Source organism: Perissodus microlepis, chromosome 18 (genome assembly GCF_051167445.1).
Source record: "Perissodus microlepis isolate ML-2025 ecotype Zambia chromosome 18, ASM5116744v1, whole genome shotgun sequence".
Lineage (NCBI taxonomy): Eukaryota > Metazoa > Chordata > Actinopteri > Cichliformes > Cichlidae > Perissodus > Perissodus microlepis.
In genome coordinates this window covers 9,512,961-9,535,318 of record NC_140478.1, presented here as the reverse complement: position 1 = coordinate 9,535,318, position 22,358 = coordinate 9,512,961, and the positions used below count along the sequence as shown (strand labels likewise).

Sequence of the window (22,358 nt, the reverse complement as noted above, 5' to 3'; positions counted from 1 at the left end):
TGCTGCTCAAGTGAGCTTGGAGCTCTATTCATGGAAGAGATGATTCTTTTCATTTAGCGCTTTAGGCACATGATGGCTCTTGGGCTCATCACCCCGTGATTTGCTTATACCAAGGTGAGTTTCAAATGACCTCCTTAACGCCTATAGTTATGTTTCACAATTTGAAAACCCCGCAGGGTTGAGCAGAGGGCTCCCCCTAGTGGGTTTAATATAAAACAGCATTCACTGCTGTTTGCTGCAGTGCACGATATCTAATTGCAAAGTGAACCTCACAGCCAAAAATAACACAGGACTCTTCGCATTCCTGATAATTGCGCTGACCTGTTGAGATACAGGCTGATACTTTTGTAAAACTGGTGCAAGAAACGCACCGATTTGCAATATTTGAGGTCAAGTTACACGTGATTGCACCAAAAAAACAAAAACAAAAAAGACATATACTATCTTTAGCACGCATGTAAGTTTCACGGTGTGGAATTTGGGGTTTATTATAAAGTTATTTAATGGGGTATACAGCGAGAGTTTAAGTTTACATGTTTTACGGAGCTTGTGTGAATTTCCATTAGCTGTCCACACCCCGCATGATCGTAACACTATAACACTGCGGGGGTGTTTTGATTATCGCAAATGATAACGCTTGAAAGGCAAAATCCCACTCCCTTGACAAATTTAAAATACTTCACTTCAAGGAGCTCAATACAATCGGGCGACCGGGCGCTCCAAAACGAGCGCTCCCAACATACGCTCAGTTTGAACTGCGCCATGGCGTCGCTGCGTTTTCATTGGACAGTTTCGCGGTGGCCCGGTAGCAAGTTATGTGTGTATGTGTGTATGTGTGTGGGGGAGTTACAGCAGTTAGCATCACACTTCACTAGTGAAACTGCCAACGTCAGCTTTGCTAACAGGAAACAGCGGATCGGTTTATGTTATACACCGCTGTGAAAGACAGCGTAGCAAAAGGATACAACGTTTCTGTGAGCGCGGAGAGGATGTCTGTCCCGGCAGGAGAGGGATGAAGATGACACCACTGTTGTGGCGACTTGTGTCAGTGTGGCTAGTTGTTGTCTATTGGTGAGTTAGTTTAATTAGTCCCGTTTGAAAACAGTACTGTTGTTTCGCTGAAAAACACAAAATATTCAAACTGCCAAACAGCCCGAGTAAAGATTACCCCAAGGTTAACCTTTACATCGCTTTGTCTGGCTAGCTTGCGTAAACATTGTGGTGTGATGTGGCACCTGGCTGACTTCTGACTTGTTCGCAGACGAGTTAGCTTGAGTAGCTGACTTCTAACCAGCTAGCTTTAAACGACCTCGCGAAGTTGTTCACTTCATGAAAATGTTACGGTCTGGAAGCCAGAATATGATTTGAATTTTACCAGCCGCTGTGTTTGGCACCTGTGCGAAGTCTGTCTGAGCTCTAGCTTAACTGTTACCTTTCTAGAAGACACTGACCAAGACAGCCTGGTTTACATACACACACACACGCTAATCTGCTCCGTGTACATCAGTGACAACCCATGCCGTGACGGATCAGACGTTACACAGGTTTGGTTCATCAGTTGCTGACAGGATTATGGGCCTTGCACGTCAGTCATGTCTGTCCTGTGGAAGCCTGAGTTTGCTGGGACTCTGTAATTCTGACACAGAACATAGAGACAGGGATTAGGATGAATGTGGGTTCTAGTCTTGATTTAATAGAATGGCAACAAACCATCAAACAAACTGCCTGCTGTGCTTCAGACAGAAGGGGAGGGAGGGACGTGATGTAATATTTTATTAGGATCTATAGTGGTGATGTTGGCATGGCCTACTTTCAACAGCATCAGTTTAGCTCTTATTTTAGACAGAAGCTTTACGTGATGCTGCTTTTGCCTTTTAATGTTTATCAGCTTTGTACCCCATGAAAAAGCCGTGGAATTTAATGAAGTTGTTGATGCCAGTAGAGTATCACAGCAGGAAGAGTACAAAACTCCTTTTACCGTGTTAGAGAAACACTGATGTCATGGTATGATGTTTAACATGAGACCCATACATCTGATATACCATGATTCAGTAGCTTTTTCTCCATATTTACATTTAGGGAGTGTAGCCGGCTGGTCGCAGCAGGTGGCTGCTCCTCCCCGAGCCTGGTTCTGCCAGAGGTTTCTTCCTGTTAAAAGGGAGTTTTTCTTATCCGCTGTCTACAAGTGGTTGTACATAGGGGATCGTCTGATTGTTGGGGGCTTCTCTCTATTATTGAAGGTCTTTACTCTAAGTATAAAGCACCTTTAGGTGACCGCTTTTGTGATTTGGTGCTATATAAATAAAACTGTATTTAACTAACTTTAATTACCGTATATTTAAAAAAACTGGTTCAGCATTTGTTTAAAAAAAAGTGCGTGATTTAATTTTTCTACCACTAATTTATTTCATTGAAGTCATAAACCACCATACAGGTGAAATCATACTATGTGTCATTTCTTCCTATCAGAGTCACATATCAGACATGTTTCCCAAGGACAGTCTGACAAGAGTGAGCACACATACATGATCTTTGCACTTGTGGTAGACGTGTTTCGTCTGTTTCATCTGCTGCAGCGGTCAGCACTTCACTTCCACATATTAAGGCTGCTCTTTAAGTCTTTTTTTCATGGTGTTGCATTGGCACTACTATCACTTAAAAACGTAATCCTGTGTTTTGCAAATCCTGCATTTATACGACCCATTTCATTTCTCAAAGATAATAATAACATACAGTATACTGTGTAATACAAACGTTTAATGCATTTGCGGTGAGACTGAGCATATCTTAGCTTTTTGAATGTGATGGTGAGCGTTTTAACCCTTTGTAATTGGGTAATGAATTATTTAGCTGGCTGTGGCTCAGCACCACTGTTGCTCCTTTGGCATCACACTGTGTTAGATGACTTTCAATTAGAAAACAAATGCTCTGTTGTTCATGGGTGTTTTTGACTAGTCCAGCCTCACGTCAGATCAACACAAAAGCGATGCCAGCCAGGCAGCCGGCCAAGTAAAGTACCTGAGCTGGAATCCAGAATAAAATCCATGTCATGACCTGGGTTGTGGCCAAGTGACTGTTAGAGCGTGGCCTTTGAGGACACCAGTTTGACATTTTTGCAGCTATTTTAAGGCTTGTTACTGCTGTTTATTGTTGTTTTTCTGCCAAGAGTGGGGGCAGTCACTGTGACCCAGACCTTTTTCTTTTTGGGATTGTGTCTCCCAACGGACTTGTAGGGTTCAAAATAAAGGCATATTTTAATATATAAGTGTATCCAAAATTCCAGCACCTCGAGACAAATGATTTTTGAACTGCAGAGACGTGAGTACCCTAATTGATTCTTGCAGACTTCCACAGTCCTCTTGCCAGTTTCATCTGTTTCGAATGACATTAACAAAGACAAGGAAATTGCAAGCTCTTCAGGCTTTTTATAGCTTTCACCTGCTTTGTGGGCATCAGTGAGCGTCATCTGTGTTAGGTGCATGGAGGCCAGCTTCGGAAATGTCATCAGCTACTAGGAGCATTTGGCCTTTTACAAGCCCTTATTAGTTAATTACATAAGGTTTTGACTCCTCTTCACTTGATAAGTGAAGAGGAGTCAAAACATTTGCAAATGCCACAATTACGTTTTGTTCCAGTTTTTTAAGTTGATGAAAAAAAAAATGTACATAAACATTTAAAGACACGTTTTTTTTTTAATTTGGTTGTTATCCAGAAATACGCACAGTCATCTGAAGTAATCATCATTCCTCAAATACTTTCATCCTTCATCCCACAATTAAAACAATATAAGGATATGAATAACACATGAAAAGCAGGTCTCACAGACAGGTTGAGTAATGTGCAGTGTGCTTGAGGTGTGTCTTTTGGCTCTGAAAACATTCCCTGGCTCTGCATACAGATAAGATAAACTGGTTCCTTGGGGTACGGCCACGTGAACGCTCGGTGCGTCACACTGTGACACTGGGCTGCAGGTTTCTCCGTTCATGACTCACTGCCATGAAATAAAAGTGTTGTTTTGTTCGCTTGTGGCAAGAGTTTTAAAAGTTCCTCACATCCTCAGAATCCGAGCGCTTTGTTTTCCACAAAATGAAGTGACCCTACTTTTCAAAACCGACTCGGTGGTATTGTGGCACTGACTGTCTTTCACTCTGTCCCTTCGCTACCACAGTTGCTATGTTGGTTGCGCAGAGCTGCAAGGAGAGGCCCAGAGCCCCGTGTCCCCAAAGGAGGTCAGCTCGGAAGAAGAGCCTCAGGAACACTTCCATCATCACGAGGTAGCGTTGTGCAATACTGTACCAGAACTTACCTCATGGCTCAGAGCTTGTACAGGTCGATGTGATGAATAGCTTTTGTGACCAGACACTTCACTATGCACTCCTTCGTTTGTTTAACAGCTCTGGAAACGCCTTGCTGTGCTAATTTGTAGCAGATTAACAACAACATTATCTGAATATAAGATAAGATAAGATAAGATGACCTTTATTAGTCCCACAGGTGGGAAATTTGCTTTGTTACAGCAAAAGTGCAAAGTTATGTAGCAGAAATTAGAAAACACTGGAATGCAATAAAATACAATAGAATAAAATAAAATACTATATACAATAGAATAAATAGAATAGAATAATATATACAATAGAATAAAATAGAAATACAAATACTATATACAACTGAGTAGGAAAATACAAAAATACAACTTCGTCAGAAGAAGAATTGCACATATAGCAGTCTTATTGCACATGTGTGGGTTTGTGTGTTTGATCAGCTGCAAAAGTCTTTATTGTGGAGTCTGACAGCAGTGGGGAGGAAAGACCTGCAAAATCTCTCCGTCCCACACCGTGGGTGCCGCAGTCTCCAACTGAAGGAGCTGCTCAGTGCTGTCAGAGTCTCATGCATGGGGTGGGAGATGTTGTCCAACAGGGATGACAGCTTAGCCACCATTCTCCTGTCACTCACCACCTCCACTGGGTCCAGAGAGCATCCCAGAACAGAGCTGGCCCTCCGGATTAGCCTGTTCAGTCTCTTCCTGGCGGAGATGCTGCCGCCCCAGCAGACCACACCATAGAAGATGGCTGAGGCCACCACAGAGTCATAGAAGGTCTTCAGGAGTGGGCCCTCCACTCCAAACGACCTGAGTCTCCGCAGCAGGTACAGCCTGCTCTGCCCTTTCCTGTAGAGGGCGTCTGAGTTATGAGTCCAGTCCAGTTTGTTGTTCAGATGAACACCAAGGTACCTGTAGCTGTCCACAGCCTCAATGTCCATACCTTGGATGTTCAGTGGTTGCAGTGATGAGGCCGACTATTGCAGAGTCATCAGAGAACTTCTGCAGGAAGCACTGGGTGGAGTTGTGGGAGAAGTCTGCAGTGTAGATGGTGAAGAGGAACGGAGCCAGAATGTCAGATGTCAGAGCCACCGGCCTGTAGCTGTTGAGGTCCTTGGGGCGTGAAGTCTTTGGCACTGGAACAACACAGGAGGTTTTCCAGAGCTGTGGGACTCTTCCCAGCCTTAGGCTCAGGTTGAAGAGGTGCTCGATCACCCCACACACTTGGTCCGCGCAGGACCTGACGACCCTTGAGCTGATGCCATCTGGGCCCGCTGCCTTCTTGCCATTAATCCTCCTCAGTTCCCTCCTAACCTGGGTGGTTGAGAGAGACAGGCTGGAGCCTTGTGTTGATTGTGTATTGGATGCTGTTGTTGGGGGTGGGGAGGAGTGAGCAGGGTGAATAGAGAATATTTGGACTGAGCAAAGTTTTTTAGCAGCTCACTCAAATTTGGGGGTGTAATAATATCAGTGAAATGTCATTGTGTCGTGACTAGGTCGAGGAAAGCTTGGTCGTACCTGCCCCACCTTTCCCTGAAAATGAGCCACCAACAGAAGACGATCGTGTCAAAGAGGAGCAGATGCCCCAAGAAGTGGGCCAAAAAGAATATGATATGGTATAGTGTGACTGCAGCTTTCATTTATATTTAATATTGCAATCACTGTCTATTATACTTGCATGCAACATGTTTTAGCTAAGACTTCAAAGGGGTTTTACATCTTGTTTCCATCAGCATAAAACTTTCACCGCAAGAGAAGCAATCAAGGTCACGAATGTTCAGGGATATTCAGAGCTTTAAGTGTTTCATTGATCAGTCCAGCTCTGGTAAATGGGCCAAACGATACCATTGCACTCAACAGTGCAAATATCTCTTGTCTTTATCCATCAGGCCTTTGAAGCAGACGAGTCTGCTGCTGAGGTAGAGCTGGAGGCAGACAAAGGAATATCACAACCTGAGCACAGCTCTGAAAGTCAGCATATAGAAATCTCTGTCACTCAAGATCAGGAGCATGCCTCCCCGCCGCCTTCCCCCGACTCTGTCGCTGCATTTTCTGCCGAAACTAACGACAGCCCCAGCAAAGTTAATCTTCAAGACAGCATCCCCAAGGGGCAAGTTACTGTTGTCAAATCTCACTGCTGATGTTTGTTTCATTTAATGCTCCTGCTAAAATGTTTTTTTTCCCTTTAATTTCAGTGTCCCGGGCGATGCCTTAGATGTAGCTGCTTCTGAGGTCAATGATTCTGACCTGCCTCCTGCTGAATGTGAAGAAGAGAACAATCCATATGACAGTGACAGGTAGGTACAGTTAACATTTCACCCTTTGAAAGATTTTAAAAACAGAGAAACCAAAAACCTCTGGATGTAGTTAAATAAATCAATTCATTCTCGACTCTCTTTAAACGATGGCAACGATGCATTTTTCGTTACTACAGCAGCCCTCCAGTTGTTCTGGAGAACACTTCCAATGTTCACACTGCAGGTACTAAAGTCCACACTGATGTTCCTCTGAGTTCTCCTGCTGGTCACGGTACGCAGCACCTGGAAGCCAACGTCTCGCACACACTCAAGGAGGCGGTAAGGAGCGTGGATTCAGTGTGAACTATTTTTCCTTTCACGCCAGAGGAGCTGTCCCAGCTCTCATTTTCTCATTATCTGTGACAGGACTTGAGCTCCCCTGGTACCACAGACACAGATTCAAGCGTGAGCACCAAAGACCCCGAGGACATCCCCACTTTTGATGAGTGGAAACGCAAGATGATGGAGGTGGAGAAAGAAAAAAGTACGATCAGAATATGAGTTTTGAAATTGCAACCATTTCTGTACTAGAATAAACTGCAAAAGTGTGAAAATATATATCTCTATATATCCCCCCCATTTTTTCTCACCATAGCTCAGTCTACTCACACCTCCAACAACGTGGGTTCTCATACAGTGAAGAAGGTCCAGAAGAACTTTAATAACTACGCCTCAGTGGAGTGTGGGGCCAAGATACTTGGCGCTAACCCAGAGGCTAAGGTATAAAATGATGCTTATGTTTTCCATTCACCATGAAATCATAAAATCTGCCTCTCCTGCTGGATGTTGACACAGTGACAAATTCAACTCATACTTCTTTGTTAATTTGTTCAATGCAGAGCACTTCAGCCATATTGAAGGAGAATATGGATTTATACATGCTAAACCCCTGCAGTAATAAAATCTGGTATGTTGCATCCCTTTCCTTCTATCCACAAATGAGTCAATTCTCTTCTTCTCTTCTCTTAAACCCAATTTTCTATTTTTTCCACCCTCTCTCTGGTGCTCAGGTTCATTATTGAGCTCTGTGAGCCCATCCAGGTGAAGCAGTTGGACATCGCCAACTTTGAACTCTTCTCGTCTACACCTAAAGACTTTCTTGTGTCCATTAGTGATAGGTATGCCCAGTGGCTATGCTGTCGGATCTGTCATGTCATCTTTTTAATATCTTCTAAAAGAAGATTACATTTTCACTTATTTACATTTTCATTTGTCATCTTTTTTGTTTCTTGCTGTAATTTCCAGCGACACCAAGCTGCAGCTTCAGTCATCGACTAATCTGACTGTGCTGTATGAATCTACTTTTGCAGGTACCCAACAAATAAATGGCTAAAGCTGGGAACTTTTCACGCCCGGGATGAACGTACAGTTCAGAGCTTCCCACTGGATGAGCATCTTTATGCAAAATATGTAAAGGTGAGCACTATATTCTTTTTTTTGTTTTGTTGTTTGTTTGAATTATTTTGCTATATCTCCCTTATTCTCTGCTGAATGTGTGCAACAAATTGCCGTAATCTTTCAGTGTAATTACATTACTAACAGGATATTTTCTGAATATGTCGAGGTGAACTGCTTATTCAGTTGTTTCGATCTGCAGCTGACTATTACCCGACTGTACTGTAGGAGTGTTTTTTTTCTTTGTCCCTGGTGTTGCTGATATTTCTCTTTTTATTCATGGTAGATTTGTCAGCTTCGTGTCTTAAATGCATGTAATGTGGCTTTGCCATTTTGAAAAGTGTTAGAGACGGTGTTGCCATTTGCCTGAGTGACTCAGGTGAAGCCAGCATACTCTCTCTAGTCTCGTTTTTATTGCATGCTGACATCTCTTTTAATATTTCTCTTTTTCCCTTTTCTCTTGCTTCAGATGTTCACCAAGTACATAAAGGTTAGCTTGTCCTTCTTGTAGTGCTCTGTCGTTGGGTGACCTGAACAGTAAACGTGGAGGGGAGTGTGTTTTGTGTCTAACTGCTGTGATCAGAATGAAACAGAATCAGATCTAACTTGCTGTGCTGCCTGCAAACCATTGTAACGTCCAGTCTCTGCTTTTTCAAAGTGTTTATTTCAGACATTGTGAACATTTGATAATCCTCAGAATAATACCCATTATTATGTTTCTCAAATTTCTCTGATTTCCTGGTTACACAGTCTGTCAACCCATCATTTTTTTTTTCATTACACTAATTCACTTTATAACAAAATCAATGCTTTGCTGTTAATTAATAACTCTGCTGATGATTTTATAAATCTGCAACACAAGATATGAAATAATCTGAATGAGTTTTGCATTTTTTAATTTTTTTGTTGTAGGTAGAGCTGGTCTCTCACTTTGGCTCTGAACATTTCTGTCCACTTAGTCTCATAAGGTACGTGATAGTGCTCCTAACGCACAGCATGCAGTGTGAAGCATTCTCAGCTTTTACTTTTCAAATCTATTTAAATAAGTCACAATCGGTATATTGCACAAGAAGCAAGAAACCATAACACAGCACAAGCTAAGATAGCGTCTGATTTTTGGTACTGCATCAAGGTTTTGGTTAGAAAAAGTGGAACTAACCTGTTGGCAGTTGTTTCCTGCTTCTGCAGAGTTTAAAGATGCATTTAAATCAGTTTCAGAAACTGCTGACTAATAGTTTTTGAGGAAGTGAAAACTATTTGGTGACTTGGCGCAAACAAGAATTGGTTGTATAAGTTTGAATATATAAGTGTGCATACAGGCTCAAATATGTACATTTCCCCCCCATTAGTCTTTGTTAAATGTTCGTTATCAAGTTGCACCTCGACTAGATGATTTTGGTATTCATCACTACTTTTCTTGGTAGAGTTCATTTAAAATAGTTGGTTTCCTGGCATGGACCTGGCTTTGAAGCATAGTCCACATATTTTCTACAAGGTTGGGGCTTAATGTTTATGCATTTATCCAGTCCTAGACCAGGTTTGATGTGTGTTTGAGATGATTTTTTTCTGTTGTGTCCAAGTTGTAACTGTTTAGCTGTTGATTTGAAGTGAAGCTGAAGAATTTGGAATTAGTCTTCCTCCTTCATTATTTCATTAACTATGAGCAGTGAGGTTTCCTGGGTTGTTTCTTAACATTTTCCTCTTATTTGAGTGCGACAGTTTGAAACTTCTGACCACAACTGTAAATTACTTTCAGTGTGACTGTGGTTATAGATTTGGATCCTTATTTTTATGACAGGGTGTTTGGTACAAGCATGGTGGAAGAATATGAGGAGATAGTTGATCCCTCAGAAAGGCCAGATGATCAGGACGACGACTTGGGTAAGAACAGAGGATGTTGTAGCTAAAATTACTGTAAACTGCTGTTAAAAGAAAAAAAAGACTTGTAGACTTGTTAAACTTGGTGTAAGTGCAGCTGTCAGTACAGTTTGAGAATAATAAATTAGTATTGAAATCATCAAGTTTTGAATTTTTTTTAAAGTTTTGTTTTGTGTAAAAAATAAGCTAATGTCATAGTAGTTTGCTTTACATTTATATTGGTTGGTGATTTTAATTTCTTACATATATATGAAAGCGTTTAATAACACTCCCTACAGATTATCCCTCTGGATCGGCACCTGGTGAGGCGAAATTATCCAAGAATCTAATTGGATCAGCAAAAGGCAAGTCTGATTTTAAACTCCTACAGCATGAAGATGAGTACATTTGTTCTCAAGCTCAGATTGTGTTTGTGTGAACTTGTGACTGATGTTATCATTTGCTCTTCAGATGCTATTTTAAACATGGTGAACAATATTGCTGTCAACGTTCTTGGAGGAGGCACAGAGATGAATGGTACGGGCAACACGCCATACATGTATACTCACACTCTACTGTTTTCTTATTTTACCTTGTCTAGAGTAAACATAATAAAAGCTACCCAAATTTCCCAAAAAGTTAGGGTCCGGTGTAAATGTAAAATTAAAACAATCTGTGGGTTTAAGTTGAAACCCTACCATGCAAATATAAAAAAAGATACTAAGCCTTTGGAAATTTGTAAGTCATTTAACCTGCAATCCAACCTGATTCCTCGATGTTAGGGGATGTGTTAGTGTACACGACATGAGGAGAGGCCTTGATTAACTCAACCAGACAAAACCAAACCAGTTAAAATCTCATATTAATCAACAAGGAAAATAATATTTGGATTCTAAAACTACAAAAATTGGTCTCATACTCACAGTGGTAAACACAGCTTGACTACAATGTGTTACTGATAGAAAATAAAAAGTGCATTCATCAACTGTAATACAAATATATAACATTCAAGAGACAGATATTTGAATTTCAGCATTTTATGCTGCACGTTGTTCTAGTTTTATATAAATACAGCTTTTAAATCATTTGTTTTTAATTTCTGTTTCACACACTTTTCTGACACTTTTTTTGTAAAGTTATTTGTCTTTTCAGTCTTATACAATGTTCAGGATTGACAAGCTTATTTTTGTTTAGTTTTTTTTTTTCTTTAATCAAAAATGTTGAAGTTGACTAAACTGTACTTTTGAAACATTTGTTGTTGATTTAAAATTTTCTGATTTTTTTTTTTTTTTTTTTTTTTTTTTTTTTCAGGCAGCCTTTCATCCCAAGAAGTGAACATAACTGAGCCATCGCAGCCCCTTGAATCCACCACTGAAACTACTATTACTACTACTTCAGTGTGAGTACCTGTCAGATGTACCACAGGTTCACTATTTTACTCCCATTGATTACCTGTGTTATCTATAGTGTTTTTCATTTTTTAATAGTTAGTAGATTTTGCACGTCCCTCTGAGCCTCTTCACACAAATGCAATAGTACTCCCTATGACCTATGGCGTGGCGTTTTCGATGTGTAAAAGTGAGAGATGGTTTTAAACTGACCACAGGCAAACTTTCAACAAATGCTGGTATTGTTTTCAGAGGTGGAAAAAAAGCATTTTAGAAATTTCAGCAAACCAAATTGTATTTTTATTATCAGAATTGAAAAGTGATGAATAATGCCACAGGTCATGGAGCACTGCTGTGTTTCACTAAAATAAATAATGGATAAGCTGCGGTTTTAATTTCTGTACGTATGTAGACGACACTGGTTAAGACTATAAGTCTTTTACAGTTTTTGCTCTTCTCTGCATTTAATATTTACGACATTGTCCTCGTTTCTCCAGTCCAGACTCTGAAGACGTGCAGATTTCACAAGACGCTGATATCCCTGAAACTGTGGAAAACTCTGCCCTAGAGACGTCAACCACATCTGATGGTGTCAAACAAGAGCTCCCACCTGTGGAGGAAAAAATAGTTCTTCCTTTAGACAAGGATGAGGAAGAACCTATCAGCTCTACAATCATCCTTCTGGACAAGGAGGATGACTTGGAAGAAGAGAAAAAGGATCATCATGAGAGACAACAGGAAAGCTTAAAGTACTGCCCTCAAGTTCCTTCACTTTCTTCTCCATGCTCCTGTGCAGCTTCTCTTCTGGAGTATTTCCAGCAGCAGTGTTCTGCCTCACTATCCAAACACAGGGAATGCCAAACAGCGGAAAGACAGCAAATAATTCCTTCTACCCAAACACCATCTTGGCACCCACCTACGCACTCATCTGCCCATCCTGAACCTCAGCAGCACCCGAGTGAGCTGCATCAGCTCCAAGACAAAGAACAAGCTTCTGAGCAGGAGCCAGAGAGTGAAGCTGTAGAATCGGAGGTATCACAGCCTCCTGGGAACACAGAAGAATCTGCATCTGGATCTCCTCTGCTGGAGCCCAGTCAAACCATGAAGCTCCCCAAACCCAGCGATGCTGATTCATCTGCAGCCAAACCTACCCATATTGTGGAAACGCCACAGCTGTCCACCTTGGAACCGGCAAAGGAGCCAGGGCCAGAGAACAGCCAGGATGTGCTGGAGGAAGAAGAGCACATCGAGCCTTCGGCTTCTCTCAGTAGCTCTGTCCCTGTAAAACCAAGCACCAGTTCCACAGCAGACGACATATCGGTGACACCCCCAGAGGAGAAGCTGGAGGTTGATGTCACTCAAGTAGAAACAAATGTCCTCATTCAAACCCAAGACAAAACAGATCAATCTCCAGTCCCTGCACCCACAGGCTCCGCTCATTTAGAGCAGCAGCCTGACTCAGCTGTTGTACCCGAAAGCAGCACTGCTTCTTCTGAAGTATCCCCCCCTGCTCCAGAACCTGCTGCAGAACCTGAGCCTTCTGGCGGTCACGCAGCCATCGCAGATGCTAAAATGGAGGATTTTGCAGACGACATCTCAGCATCTTCAAGTGGCAACGGTCAGCTGCCTCGCCCATCCTCCCCAACTCCTTCTTCACCCACCTCACCGTCCCTCTCGGACATCTATGCAGAGCCCCCTAATGGCACAGAGCAGAACGGGAACCCGGTGCACAGCTCGAGCCAGAAAGAGTCGGTCTTCATGAGACTCAACAACCGCATTAAAGCCCTGGAGATGAACATGTCACTGAGCGGACGCTACCTGGAGCAGCTTAGCCAGAGGTGAGGATGGTGGAAGGACAGAAGGAGTGAGGAAAACAAAAATACAAAGGTTGTTTTTGTTAATGAGCTGAGGTTACAGTGATCCTTTTTTTTTTTTTTAATTATTATTATTATTATTATTATTATTCGTCGTCTTCTTCTTCTTCTTAAGGTATCGAAAGCAGATGGAAGAGATGCAAAAGGCTTTCAACAAAACCATCATTAAACTGCAGAAGACTTCCAGAATTGCAGAGGAGCAGGTAAACAATAACACACAGTTTTCATGCAGAGCTCTTTGTCTGACTTTGAGATGGCTGCTTCTTTCCAAAATCTTTTCTTGCTGTTCGTTTTGACTGTAGAACAGCCACATGATGTAGCAGCTGCCTCCAAGGGTCAGATGTGTTTTTCCTCAAAGCTCTTTGGCATCCAAATTGCGCTAATCAATATTTTCTATTAGCGATGGCTCAAACACCTACCCTTAACTGGCTTTGCAATTCTTCGCAACTCAACGCGGAATTCAACTCATTGTTTTGTTTTTATGGTCCATTAACGCACCGTTTACTCTAAGTTAGAAAGAGGGTGAATAGACCTATTGGAGAGTTGTCAGGTGGGCAGGAGCTCAACTGCACATGAATGCTAATGTTGCTCCATATTTTTGTGGTGCAGTCAGTAAAATAGTCACAATGTTTCAGTTTCATGTAGCTCATTGTTTTATCTTATGACCACAGTCGATTTTTTTGTTCCACTACAGAGGACATCATTAATAGACTGGATATCAGGAGCAAATAACGATATCAGATTTGACCATATTTTAAACACACTGAAAAAAAGAGAGTAGCAAAAATAATTTCAAGTTAGTCCCATTTTGCACTTTTTTTTCAAGTGTTGCAATGAAAAGTCAACAACACAAAATTGTGTTTGGAAGAGAAATTTCAAAGGGAAATGCCTCTGTGTTTGTTTGCTTAAACGTGCATCCATGAAAAACTCAAAAGGTCACGCACTATCTCCAAGTGAACAGAGCAAGCACTTATTATACCCCAAAATACTTACTCATCATACCTTTGCATATCATTTCAGTGACGTGAACCTGTGCGGTTGGTTGCTAATGTGTTGCCTTTTTACACCCATAGGACCAACGTCAGACTGAATCCATCCAGTTTCTGCAGGGTCAACTGGAGAACGTGACTCAGCTGGTTCTCAACTTGTCTGTCAGAGTCAGCCAACTGCAGAATGAGGTGTGTGGGACACTCCGGGCACAAAGCTGTCATCTGCAGTCCTTTTTTTCCTGCCTTTTCCCAAATGGAGTAAATTGAGTCTTCTCACTCAGTCATTAGGGTGCGCTGGTGCTCTTGCTCATTAGGTGCTTTTGCATGAGGAGAAGCTGCTAATATTTAACGAACTTTATAAAAACCCCTCACAGTGTATTTATAACACTTTTTGTCAGAGTACTTTCTGTCCTCATCATCAACATATCACATGTTACTTAAAACCAGTTTCCTGCGTTCCAGGTATCAGACAGGCAGAATTACCTGCTGCTGTCTCTCTTCTTGTGTCTGTCTCTCGGCCTTCTACTGTGTGCCAACCACTGTCGCCTCTCCACTGAACCTCCAACCACAGAACCAGAGCCACCCTCGCCTAAGAGCTACACCTACTGCTGTCCTGAAAGGTACAAACACAACTTCTGCCACCTGAAGCCATAAGTAGAAAGAGAGCACTTCAAATGGGCTCTTAGGAGTTGTGAGGAGAGGTTGCAGTGCAATGAGTGATTTTTACTCATTAGGACAATTTGAGTTGTTCATCAAGATATCTTGATAAAGGTGGTGTGTGCTGTCTTTTCCACTAACCATTAATACACTGAATTTTATCCTTAGCAGACAGTTCTGCTGTGATGAACTGGGTTTGAAGAGGAGTGCGTCCTATCCACTCATAAACTCTGACTCATTCCAGTTAGCCACCTCTGAAGGTAAAGTTGCACCACATAACATAGAAAGTTTTAAGAATCTGCTTTTTATTTTGCTAAAAATCGCTAATCCGTTTGTAGAAATTAACCTTTTTTTCTGTAACAGGCCCAGAAATGCTGCATGCAGAGGGAACAGAGAGTCTTTATCCAGCAAACAGAAAGGTGTGTAATGCTTTTAGTAGCGTGGTTTGTGGGGGAAGGGGGGGGCTCGGTCAGTATATCAAGATGTGTGTTGAGTTTCAAAACTGTCAAAAAAAGAACTTGCTAGGAGATGCAATATTGAGTATTGCGCAGCATGGAAACCCCACCAGTGGGGAGTTTTTACTGAGTTCAGTAAGCTGTGAACCATTATAAATTTGCAACAAGTAAACTGAACGTTGGGGTTTAGCACAATGCACTGGTGTTGTATTGTCACAGTGTAATATCAGGAAGGTATTAACCCTTTTACCAGGGTATCGTGATTAAAATGCATCTCATGTTTCTGCCTTGTCCGATTCTTTTCTTATACAGAGGAGACGTCGTAAGATGAAACCCCTTGAAAAGGTGGAGACTCTGAAACCCTCCTTACAGTCTTGTCCTGAGCTGACCAATGGAGTATGCAACGGAGCGCCTGTCACCACAAACCCCATCCCGCTTACAAAAAATTTACTTCACCCTACCTTTAGAGACTCACCGTCAGAGGGGAGCTCGGAGGGATCTTCTCATTCAGACGACCCCTCTTTCTGTGGCCTCACCACAGCCTGCTCTCGAATCTGTGACGGCCTCCCTCCACCCAAGAGCCGGGCAGACAAACGGGCATGGCGACGCAGGCGTCCTAAGCCCAGCTGCACGGTGGTGGATTTTCTTCACGCTCCTCGGAGGGACAAAAGTGAACCGTTGCCCATTTCGACCATAGAAGACATCATAAGGAGGAAATCAGAGCCAAGCACTAAGACATTTGTGGCGCTCTCAGGTCCCGTCTAACTCAAACAGTGACAAAAACCTCCCCCTCACCCACTGCTCAAATCTTTCTAAAAGAGGACATCTGTTTACTTTTGTGGGCAAAGGCAGCTTTAAGTTTCACCGCGAGACAATCTGTTCGCTCTTAAAGTTCATTTTATTTTCATCGTCACTGTTCAGTTCTTATCATTTGCATTTGTTTTACTTCAAATCAAATAAATGTCTTCCCAGCTTTCCATTAAAGCTTTTTCCTCTTTTGGTTGTGAATAGTGAACGTGATTATTGACCCAACAGGTCTCAAGATGTGAACGTCTTATTTTTGTTGTTGTTGTTGAAGGAATTTCCGTGTTTAAAACACAAATCCGAATATCATGTGACCAGGAATCAAGAACTGAAACAATTATTTGCTGTGGCTAATCTCTCTTTCAAAATAAAAGCTGCTATGTTACTTCAGGTAACATTTTCCCCCTCACCAAAAAATGGGTTAAATAGCTTATTACTGGTACTGGGTTGGACTTCCCTTGTGGCTTCAGACCTGCCTTAGTTCTTCATGGTGTAGATTCAACATCAAAGAAACATTTTGGTCCATATTTACATCCAAGTTGTGTTTGTGATTGAATCTCCTATTAGTGGTGAGTGGATTGAAATCTAGTGACTGTGGAGGCTGTTTGAGTGCAGTGAACTCATTTTTATGTACACATAGTTTGAACTGTGTGTTATCCAGATGGAAGCAGCCATCAGAAGACGGACACACAGTTGACATTAAAGGATGGACATGTTAAGCAACAATACTGTGGTAGGTTATGGTGTTCTAAAAGACGAACAGTTGATACTAAGGCCCAAAGTCTGCCAGTATAATACCCCCTCACACCATTACACAGCTAATCACCAGCCTTCATGTTCATGCCGAGTTCTGAACCTGGACAGGCAACTTTTTTTCACCCGGTGTGGCGATTTGCTGCTGTAGCCCATCTGTTGTGCGTTCAGAGATGCTATTCTTCATACTTTGGTTGTAACAGGATGTTATTTGACTTGCTGTTTCCTTCCTATCAGGGTGCTCAAAGCATTCTCCTCTAACGTCTGTCATCAACAGGGGTTTTTTTTTTTTTTTGCCTACAGAGCTGCTGCTCACTGGATGTTTCCTCTTTTTCAGACTATTCTCTGTAAACACTGCAGACAGTTGTGTGGTAAAACCCCACTACATCGACACTTTCTGAAACACTCAGACCAGCCAGTCACCAACAACCACGTTACAATCAAAGCCACTTATATCACCTTTTTCCCTCATGCTAATACTCACTTTAACTTCAGCTGGTCCTCTTGACCACGCCTATATGCACTGAGTTGCTGCCATGCGATTGGCTCATTACAGGTTTGTGTTAACGAAGAGTTGAACAGGTGTACCTAATGAAGTGGCCGTTTTTACCTTCAGTCTTTGGTGTGTTTTAGCTTTTAAATGTTAAATTCCCCCCTTTCAGTTTGCTGCATTGTTGAGTCATCTTGCAGAGCAGGAATCGTGCGCTACTTTGACACTCATGAATTTCATGACTAATAACACTCTTACTGTAGAATTAAGCTTACATTAAATTCCAAGCGATGCTGCAAATGCCATTAGGAGAAAATTAAAATGATCAGCTGTGATGTTTTTGAGCTCAGACCTCCTGAGCGGAAAGCCTGCACTTCACCGAAGCACTCGGAGCAGGTCAATGAGCCCCTGGCCTCTGGAGTGATGATCTGTTGTTGACCCTGCGCCCTGAGCCCCGGAGGAAAACAATGATACCCCTGCAATCAGAGTGACACAGAATCACCCCAGAGAGATAACACTGAGTATCAGAAGGTTCTGCTGGCAGCATGTGATTGATGCCTAGTGTTGGTGTTTGCATAATGTTGTGCTTGCTTCTGTATACAGTTCTTCAATGCCAGTTGTGGTTGACTGCATTAAGAAGAATGTTGTGTCGCATCAGACAGCGGCAGCTAATGGAGGTCAGCAAGATGGGTGACACTACCTCTAATAGGCCACAAAAACGCTTGTTTTACAGGGCTTGACTTGCATGTGATTGGCTTAAGATGTTTTCCTCTATTTTCTTTGGACGGTGATTAATTTTATGAGGTCTCACAGCTTTTTAAAAGGCGATTATGTACTCGAGATGAAGCTTATGGGGCTGGGAGAGATGCGCAGGTAGACGTTATAAGTCATATAAATAAGCACAGTAAGTCCGTACACTTCACATTAAATCAGACTGTGTCACTTTTTTTTGAGCACAGCAGTTTTAATAGAAATACCAAAAATTTCACCCAGGTCTGCAAGTAATAAAGGTGAACTGCAGTAACCTCCATTATGTAAGAAATGATTCACTACGTCCAGCAGGGGGCAGTCCAGCATTATCATAAACTTCTGCTGGGGGATTTTTTTTCTGTTTGATCTACCATCACCATCCATGTGATGAGTCATCACTCAGGATAGAAGTAAATTAGCTCAAGGGCTAATAGGCTGCTGCTCTCCACAATACGAACTCATTTGCTTGTGCCTCTATAAAGCCAATGAAAGTGCCGTCCCTTTTATCGTGTTTGTGTTCCGTTATTAAATGCACTCGTTAGACTCTCCAGTGAGAAATGCTCATCTAAACGTGCTCCCTGTTTTTGTCCTGCACGGCTGAAGTGCCTTTTAGAAAAGAAAAAAACCCCACAGAGCATGGAGTGAAAATGTGCGTTTGAAGAAATCTTTTGATGTGAAACCACGAACCAAAACCACATTGTTATGGCTCCAGCTAGTTTTTTTTAAAACAAACAAACAAACAAACAAACAAGCAGGATTATTTACTTTTCCTCACGCTGTCTTTTGCTTACGGTGGTCACGCGTAGTCAAAGCCAACCACGTTGGACGTGAGAAATTGGGTTAAAACCTCTTTATTCATCTGACCTGGTTGGGTAGCGAGAGCCTTTCAGAGATAAGCGTGACGCTTATACCCCCCCTCTCCATTTTGTTAAACAGAATTCCTAGTTTTCTCTTTGCCCTGCCTCGTCCCAAAGATTATCTGCAAATGCAGGGCTGCAATCCTCTTTTCCCTGGCACTTTGCTTTCATCCGAGGTCTGTCATGGATGGGATATTCTCAGTCTGCTGTTGTATATGTAGGCTTTTATTTTGGTCTACAGGTGTCTGCTCTGTGCCTCTCCTGGCAGCATTTCTTTACACGCTATAAATACTAATAAATTCAAGAAGCTGTCTGGTCATGAGAGCTACCACATAACCCGTGAAACACTCCAAAGGTGGCGTTAGCAGTCTTATGTGCAATTGTACACATAGTTCTGTATAATCTCGAGCTCATTCGGGCATTTCTGTTGTGATCCTATTTCCTCAAGTCATTTTTAAGTAGCTATAGATTTATAAAGCCCCAGCCCTAGGGTTGTGTTTTTAGTAGTTCTTATAGACTGTATATGAAAGATGGGCATAGTCCCTCATCAGGTTGTCAAATCCCTCTGTTTTAGCATTTTGGCCATTTCAGTGTTTTTTGTTTTTTTTAAAGCAAGCTTAGTTATAAAGGTGTTTGGGTATAGGTGTATCACACACACGTAAACACCTGCTAATTAAAACACAACTTCATAAACCAAAGCTGCAGCACGGACCTCTTTTATTGTCAGTGGTGTAAGCAATCAAAGAACAAAGTCACTTTATTCATCAGATATTTCATGGGAAGTGTTCTAAAATGACCTCAAAACACAAACACTGTGTGCAAGCGCATGGAGTGCAATGGACTTTAATTCAGACCTTTTGAGCTAAAGTCTCCACTTCACTGAAGTACTTTGAGCAGGTTGATGAGCCCCTTCTCCCGGCCTCAGGAGATGATGTGAGGAGAGTAATACTACCTTTGCAATCCCAGTGACACAGAATTTCCCCGGTGAGATAACAAAAGGTTCAGCTAGCAGCCCGTGATTGCTGACTAGTGGTAAAGATGGATAATAAGAGGTCCGGTTGAGTGCATTGAGTCACGGTGTAATATAATTATACAGTCACACAATTAAAGAGGTGAGGAAATTGTAAAAAAACAAAAAAAAAAAACAAAAACAAAAAAAAGACACCCCTTGCAAATATGGGTCAAATTAGACATTTGACACCAAAGAGGTTTAAAGGTGGGTTCACTTGCTTCTAGAGACAGCCTCAAGTGGCCATTTGAGCCACTTCTCAGCTTAGGAGGTTGCCACCTCCTTCTGAGCTATATTTTGTAGTTTGACTGTTGCCCTTTTTTAACCCAACTCGAAAAAAGATGGCTTTGCATCAACATTCTAGTTCAGTTTTTCTACATGATTAAAAAAAATGCTGCTGCAGTAAATGGAAGAAATCCATCACTATGGCTGAATGCCTTGACTGTCCCATAAATATAAAATATAAAGCTTTTGTTAATTTTTCCATGGGCAAAACAGGAACTTTTCTGTCATTTAATTGTTTATCTATTCCTTAATTAACTTGCAGTATATGAATGGCTGTGGGGGAGGGCTTTATCAGTATGAAACCTGTAAAACGTCCAAGTTTTGCCCTCCTTCATATTTTCCAAAGCCTTAAAACAAAGCTTTTGCTGGGCCAATTCTGGCCCCCAGGCCTTATGTTTGACACCCCTATTCTAAAGTATCTGGATATCTGAGCTGGACAAAATGCGTGCTAATCCAAGCCCTAAGTGCAGCATAAAGTATTGAGATCATAATCTAATCAGCTCTACCTGACTCCTACTTGCTGTACTCGATTAATATTGATCACACTGCAATATGAGCAGCCAGAGGGTAAATGCAGTATGATCACATTCTTAAATAATAATAACACCCAGTGAGTTAAAACTCTATTACTGTATGTTGTATTAGCAGAAAATAACAGCAAAGTGTAAATGTTTTGGATGATGTAAGACATCATCTAATTTCAGCCAACTGTGTGTGTGTGTGTGAAAGACTTATTTAAGTGCCTGTCCTCAGAGACCCTAAGTGCTCCCTTGTCCTTTAAAGGGCAAACACTCTAACCCTCTCTCTCCATCTTCCCATTACCTGATTTGCCTGTCTCCGTGTCAGGTTACATCTCAGTATTGACCGACTCACACTTCTAGCTTTATTTTCTTCCCCGCTGCTCCCACTCCTCCGCTCCCTCCGCCCCTGTTCTTTTGCTTTCACCATGTAATGCTTCTCATTCTCAGCGTGGGAGGGGGGGGGGTCTGTTAGTGAGGAGTGGCGAGATCCCGTCAGAGTGAATGTATGCGATTGGAGGAGAGTAATCCTCTGTGTGCTTTTCTTTCTTAGATTTTTTTTTTGAGATGGAGGTTGGGGGTGGGGGGGGTCTTTGATGTTCTGTGGATACCATTTGAAACTGAGGCATTAAATGCGGATTTACAATTTCTGCCATAGATACTCTCATCCCTTATTTCCTTTCTAGTCTTTAAGTTGCACATCTATTATTTAATGTATCCCTTCTTTCTTGATGACAAAAATAAACACATTTATAGTTGTGATTTAAGGAGCAGTTATACCTTCTTCGTGCTCGGACTATAATGGCATTCTGACATGACCGTTTAGCGGGGTGCTTAGCAAGAGGCTGATAAAACGTTTGGCAGATACTTGAAATCAATTCGGCCATGCCTTACTCTTAATAAGCCTACCGTCACAGACGTCCCATTACCATGTGCTTGTGATTAAGCCCGGTGTGTTGGGCGGGAGAAGCCCTTCAAAAAGCTGTAGCAGACGTGCCACGTTTGATAAGTCTTTGGTTGGAGATGCATGTATATGAGTAACAGTCTCCTCCAGGGGAGCTTCTGCCTAACGTTTCACGGACTTACTTCATCTGTGCCTTTCTGTCATCTGAGATTTGCTGCTGTCTGATGTGACACACTGAAGCATTAGGTGCTCCTTGAGATCGGCTGACACAGAGACCGGAGATTTTCTGAGGGGTAATAACGGATACGCTCTCGTATGCACATTCTGCACTCATGTGGCAAGAGTGCAGACGTGGATATACAATACTGACTCAATGCTCACTGTGTTCTCACGCAAAGCCCACACGGGCGAGACACAGCTGAGACACACTTGCGCGGAGATGAGATGTGACATGTTGACTAAATACATGATTGGATACACACTGTTTAGCCTGGAGTAACGAATGATCACGCGTGACGTGCACTTTCACAGAAACATCCAGCCTAACCTTTCCTCCGCTGATGAATGAGTCACAACCCGGACGCCAAAGGTGACCTTACATGGTGTGTGCCTCTCACCGTTGTCAGTGTCTATACTTTTGAAATCATATCTCATATGTCATATCTTGTGGTTTTATTCCATTTAGGAACTCACGAAGATCACTGCACGAAGAGTATAGGTGACAACAGCTGCATACTGGAAATTTTGGTATCAATCCA

The 22,358-nt window shown here is 42.0% G+C and overlaps 1 protein-coding gene across 3 annotated transcripts; it reads left to right on the top strand.

Moving 5' to 3' along the window:
• Nucleotides 1-804: 804 nt before the first annotated feature.
• Nucleotides 805-16,238, top strand: LOC146367240 (SUN domain-containing ossification factor). Of its 3 annotated transcripts, none has more exons than XM_084912834.1 (24): nt 805-1,071; nt 4,169-4,274; nt 5,815-5,934; nt 6,208-6,428; nt 6,514-6,615; nt 6,753-6,894; nt 6,982-7,099; nt 7,211-7,335; nt 7,455-7,522; nt 7,626-7,733; nt 7,926-8,031; nt 8,480-8,500; nt 8,923-8,978; nt 9,809-9,891; nt 10,167-10,232; nt 10,339-10,404; nt 11,179-11,266; nt 11,753-13,093; nt 13,245-13,332; nt 14,203-14,307; nt 14,581-14,738; nt 14,947-15,035; nt 15,139-15,194; nt 15,543-16,238. In XM_084912834.1, exons 1-24 carry the CDS (start codon nt 1,013-1,015, stop codon nt 15,993-15,995), a joined length of 3,945 nt encoding a protein of 1,314 aa, XP_084768960.1. In that variant the 5' UTR covers nt 805-1,012; the 3' UTR covers nt 15,996-16,238. The 3 variants fall into 3 exon arrangements, with proteins under 3 accessions (XP_084768960.1, XP_084768959.1, XP_084768961.1); XM_084912833.1 differs by having other exon boundaries at nt 14,944-15,035; XM_084912835.1 differs by lacking the exon at nt 8,480-8,500 and having other exon boundaries at nt 14,944-15,035.
• Nucleotides 16,239-22,358: the final 6,120 nt, after the last annotated feature.

Bases quoted from the DNA above. Each gene is read 5' to 3' on its own strand.
- LOC146367240 (XM_084912833.1), top strand. From the start codon at position 1,013: ATGAAGATGACACCACTGTTGTGGCGACTTGTGTCAGTGTGGCTAGTT. The intron at 9,892-10,166 runs GTAAGAACAGAG...CACTCCCTACAG, and splicing joins TGATCAGGACGACGACTTGG to ATTATCCCTCTGGATCGGCA. The intron at 10,233-10,338 runs GCAAGTCTGATT...TTTGCTCTTCAG, and splicing joins TCTAATTGGATCAGCAAAAG to ATGCTATTTTAAACATGGTG.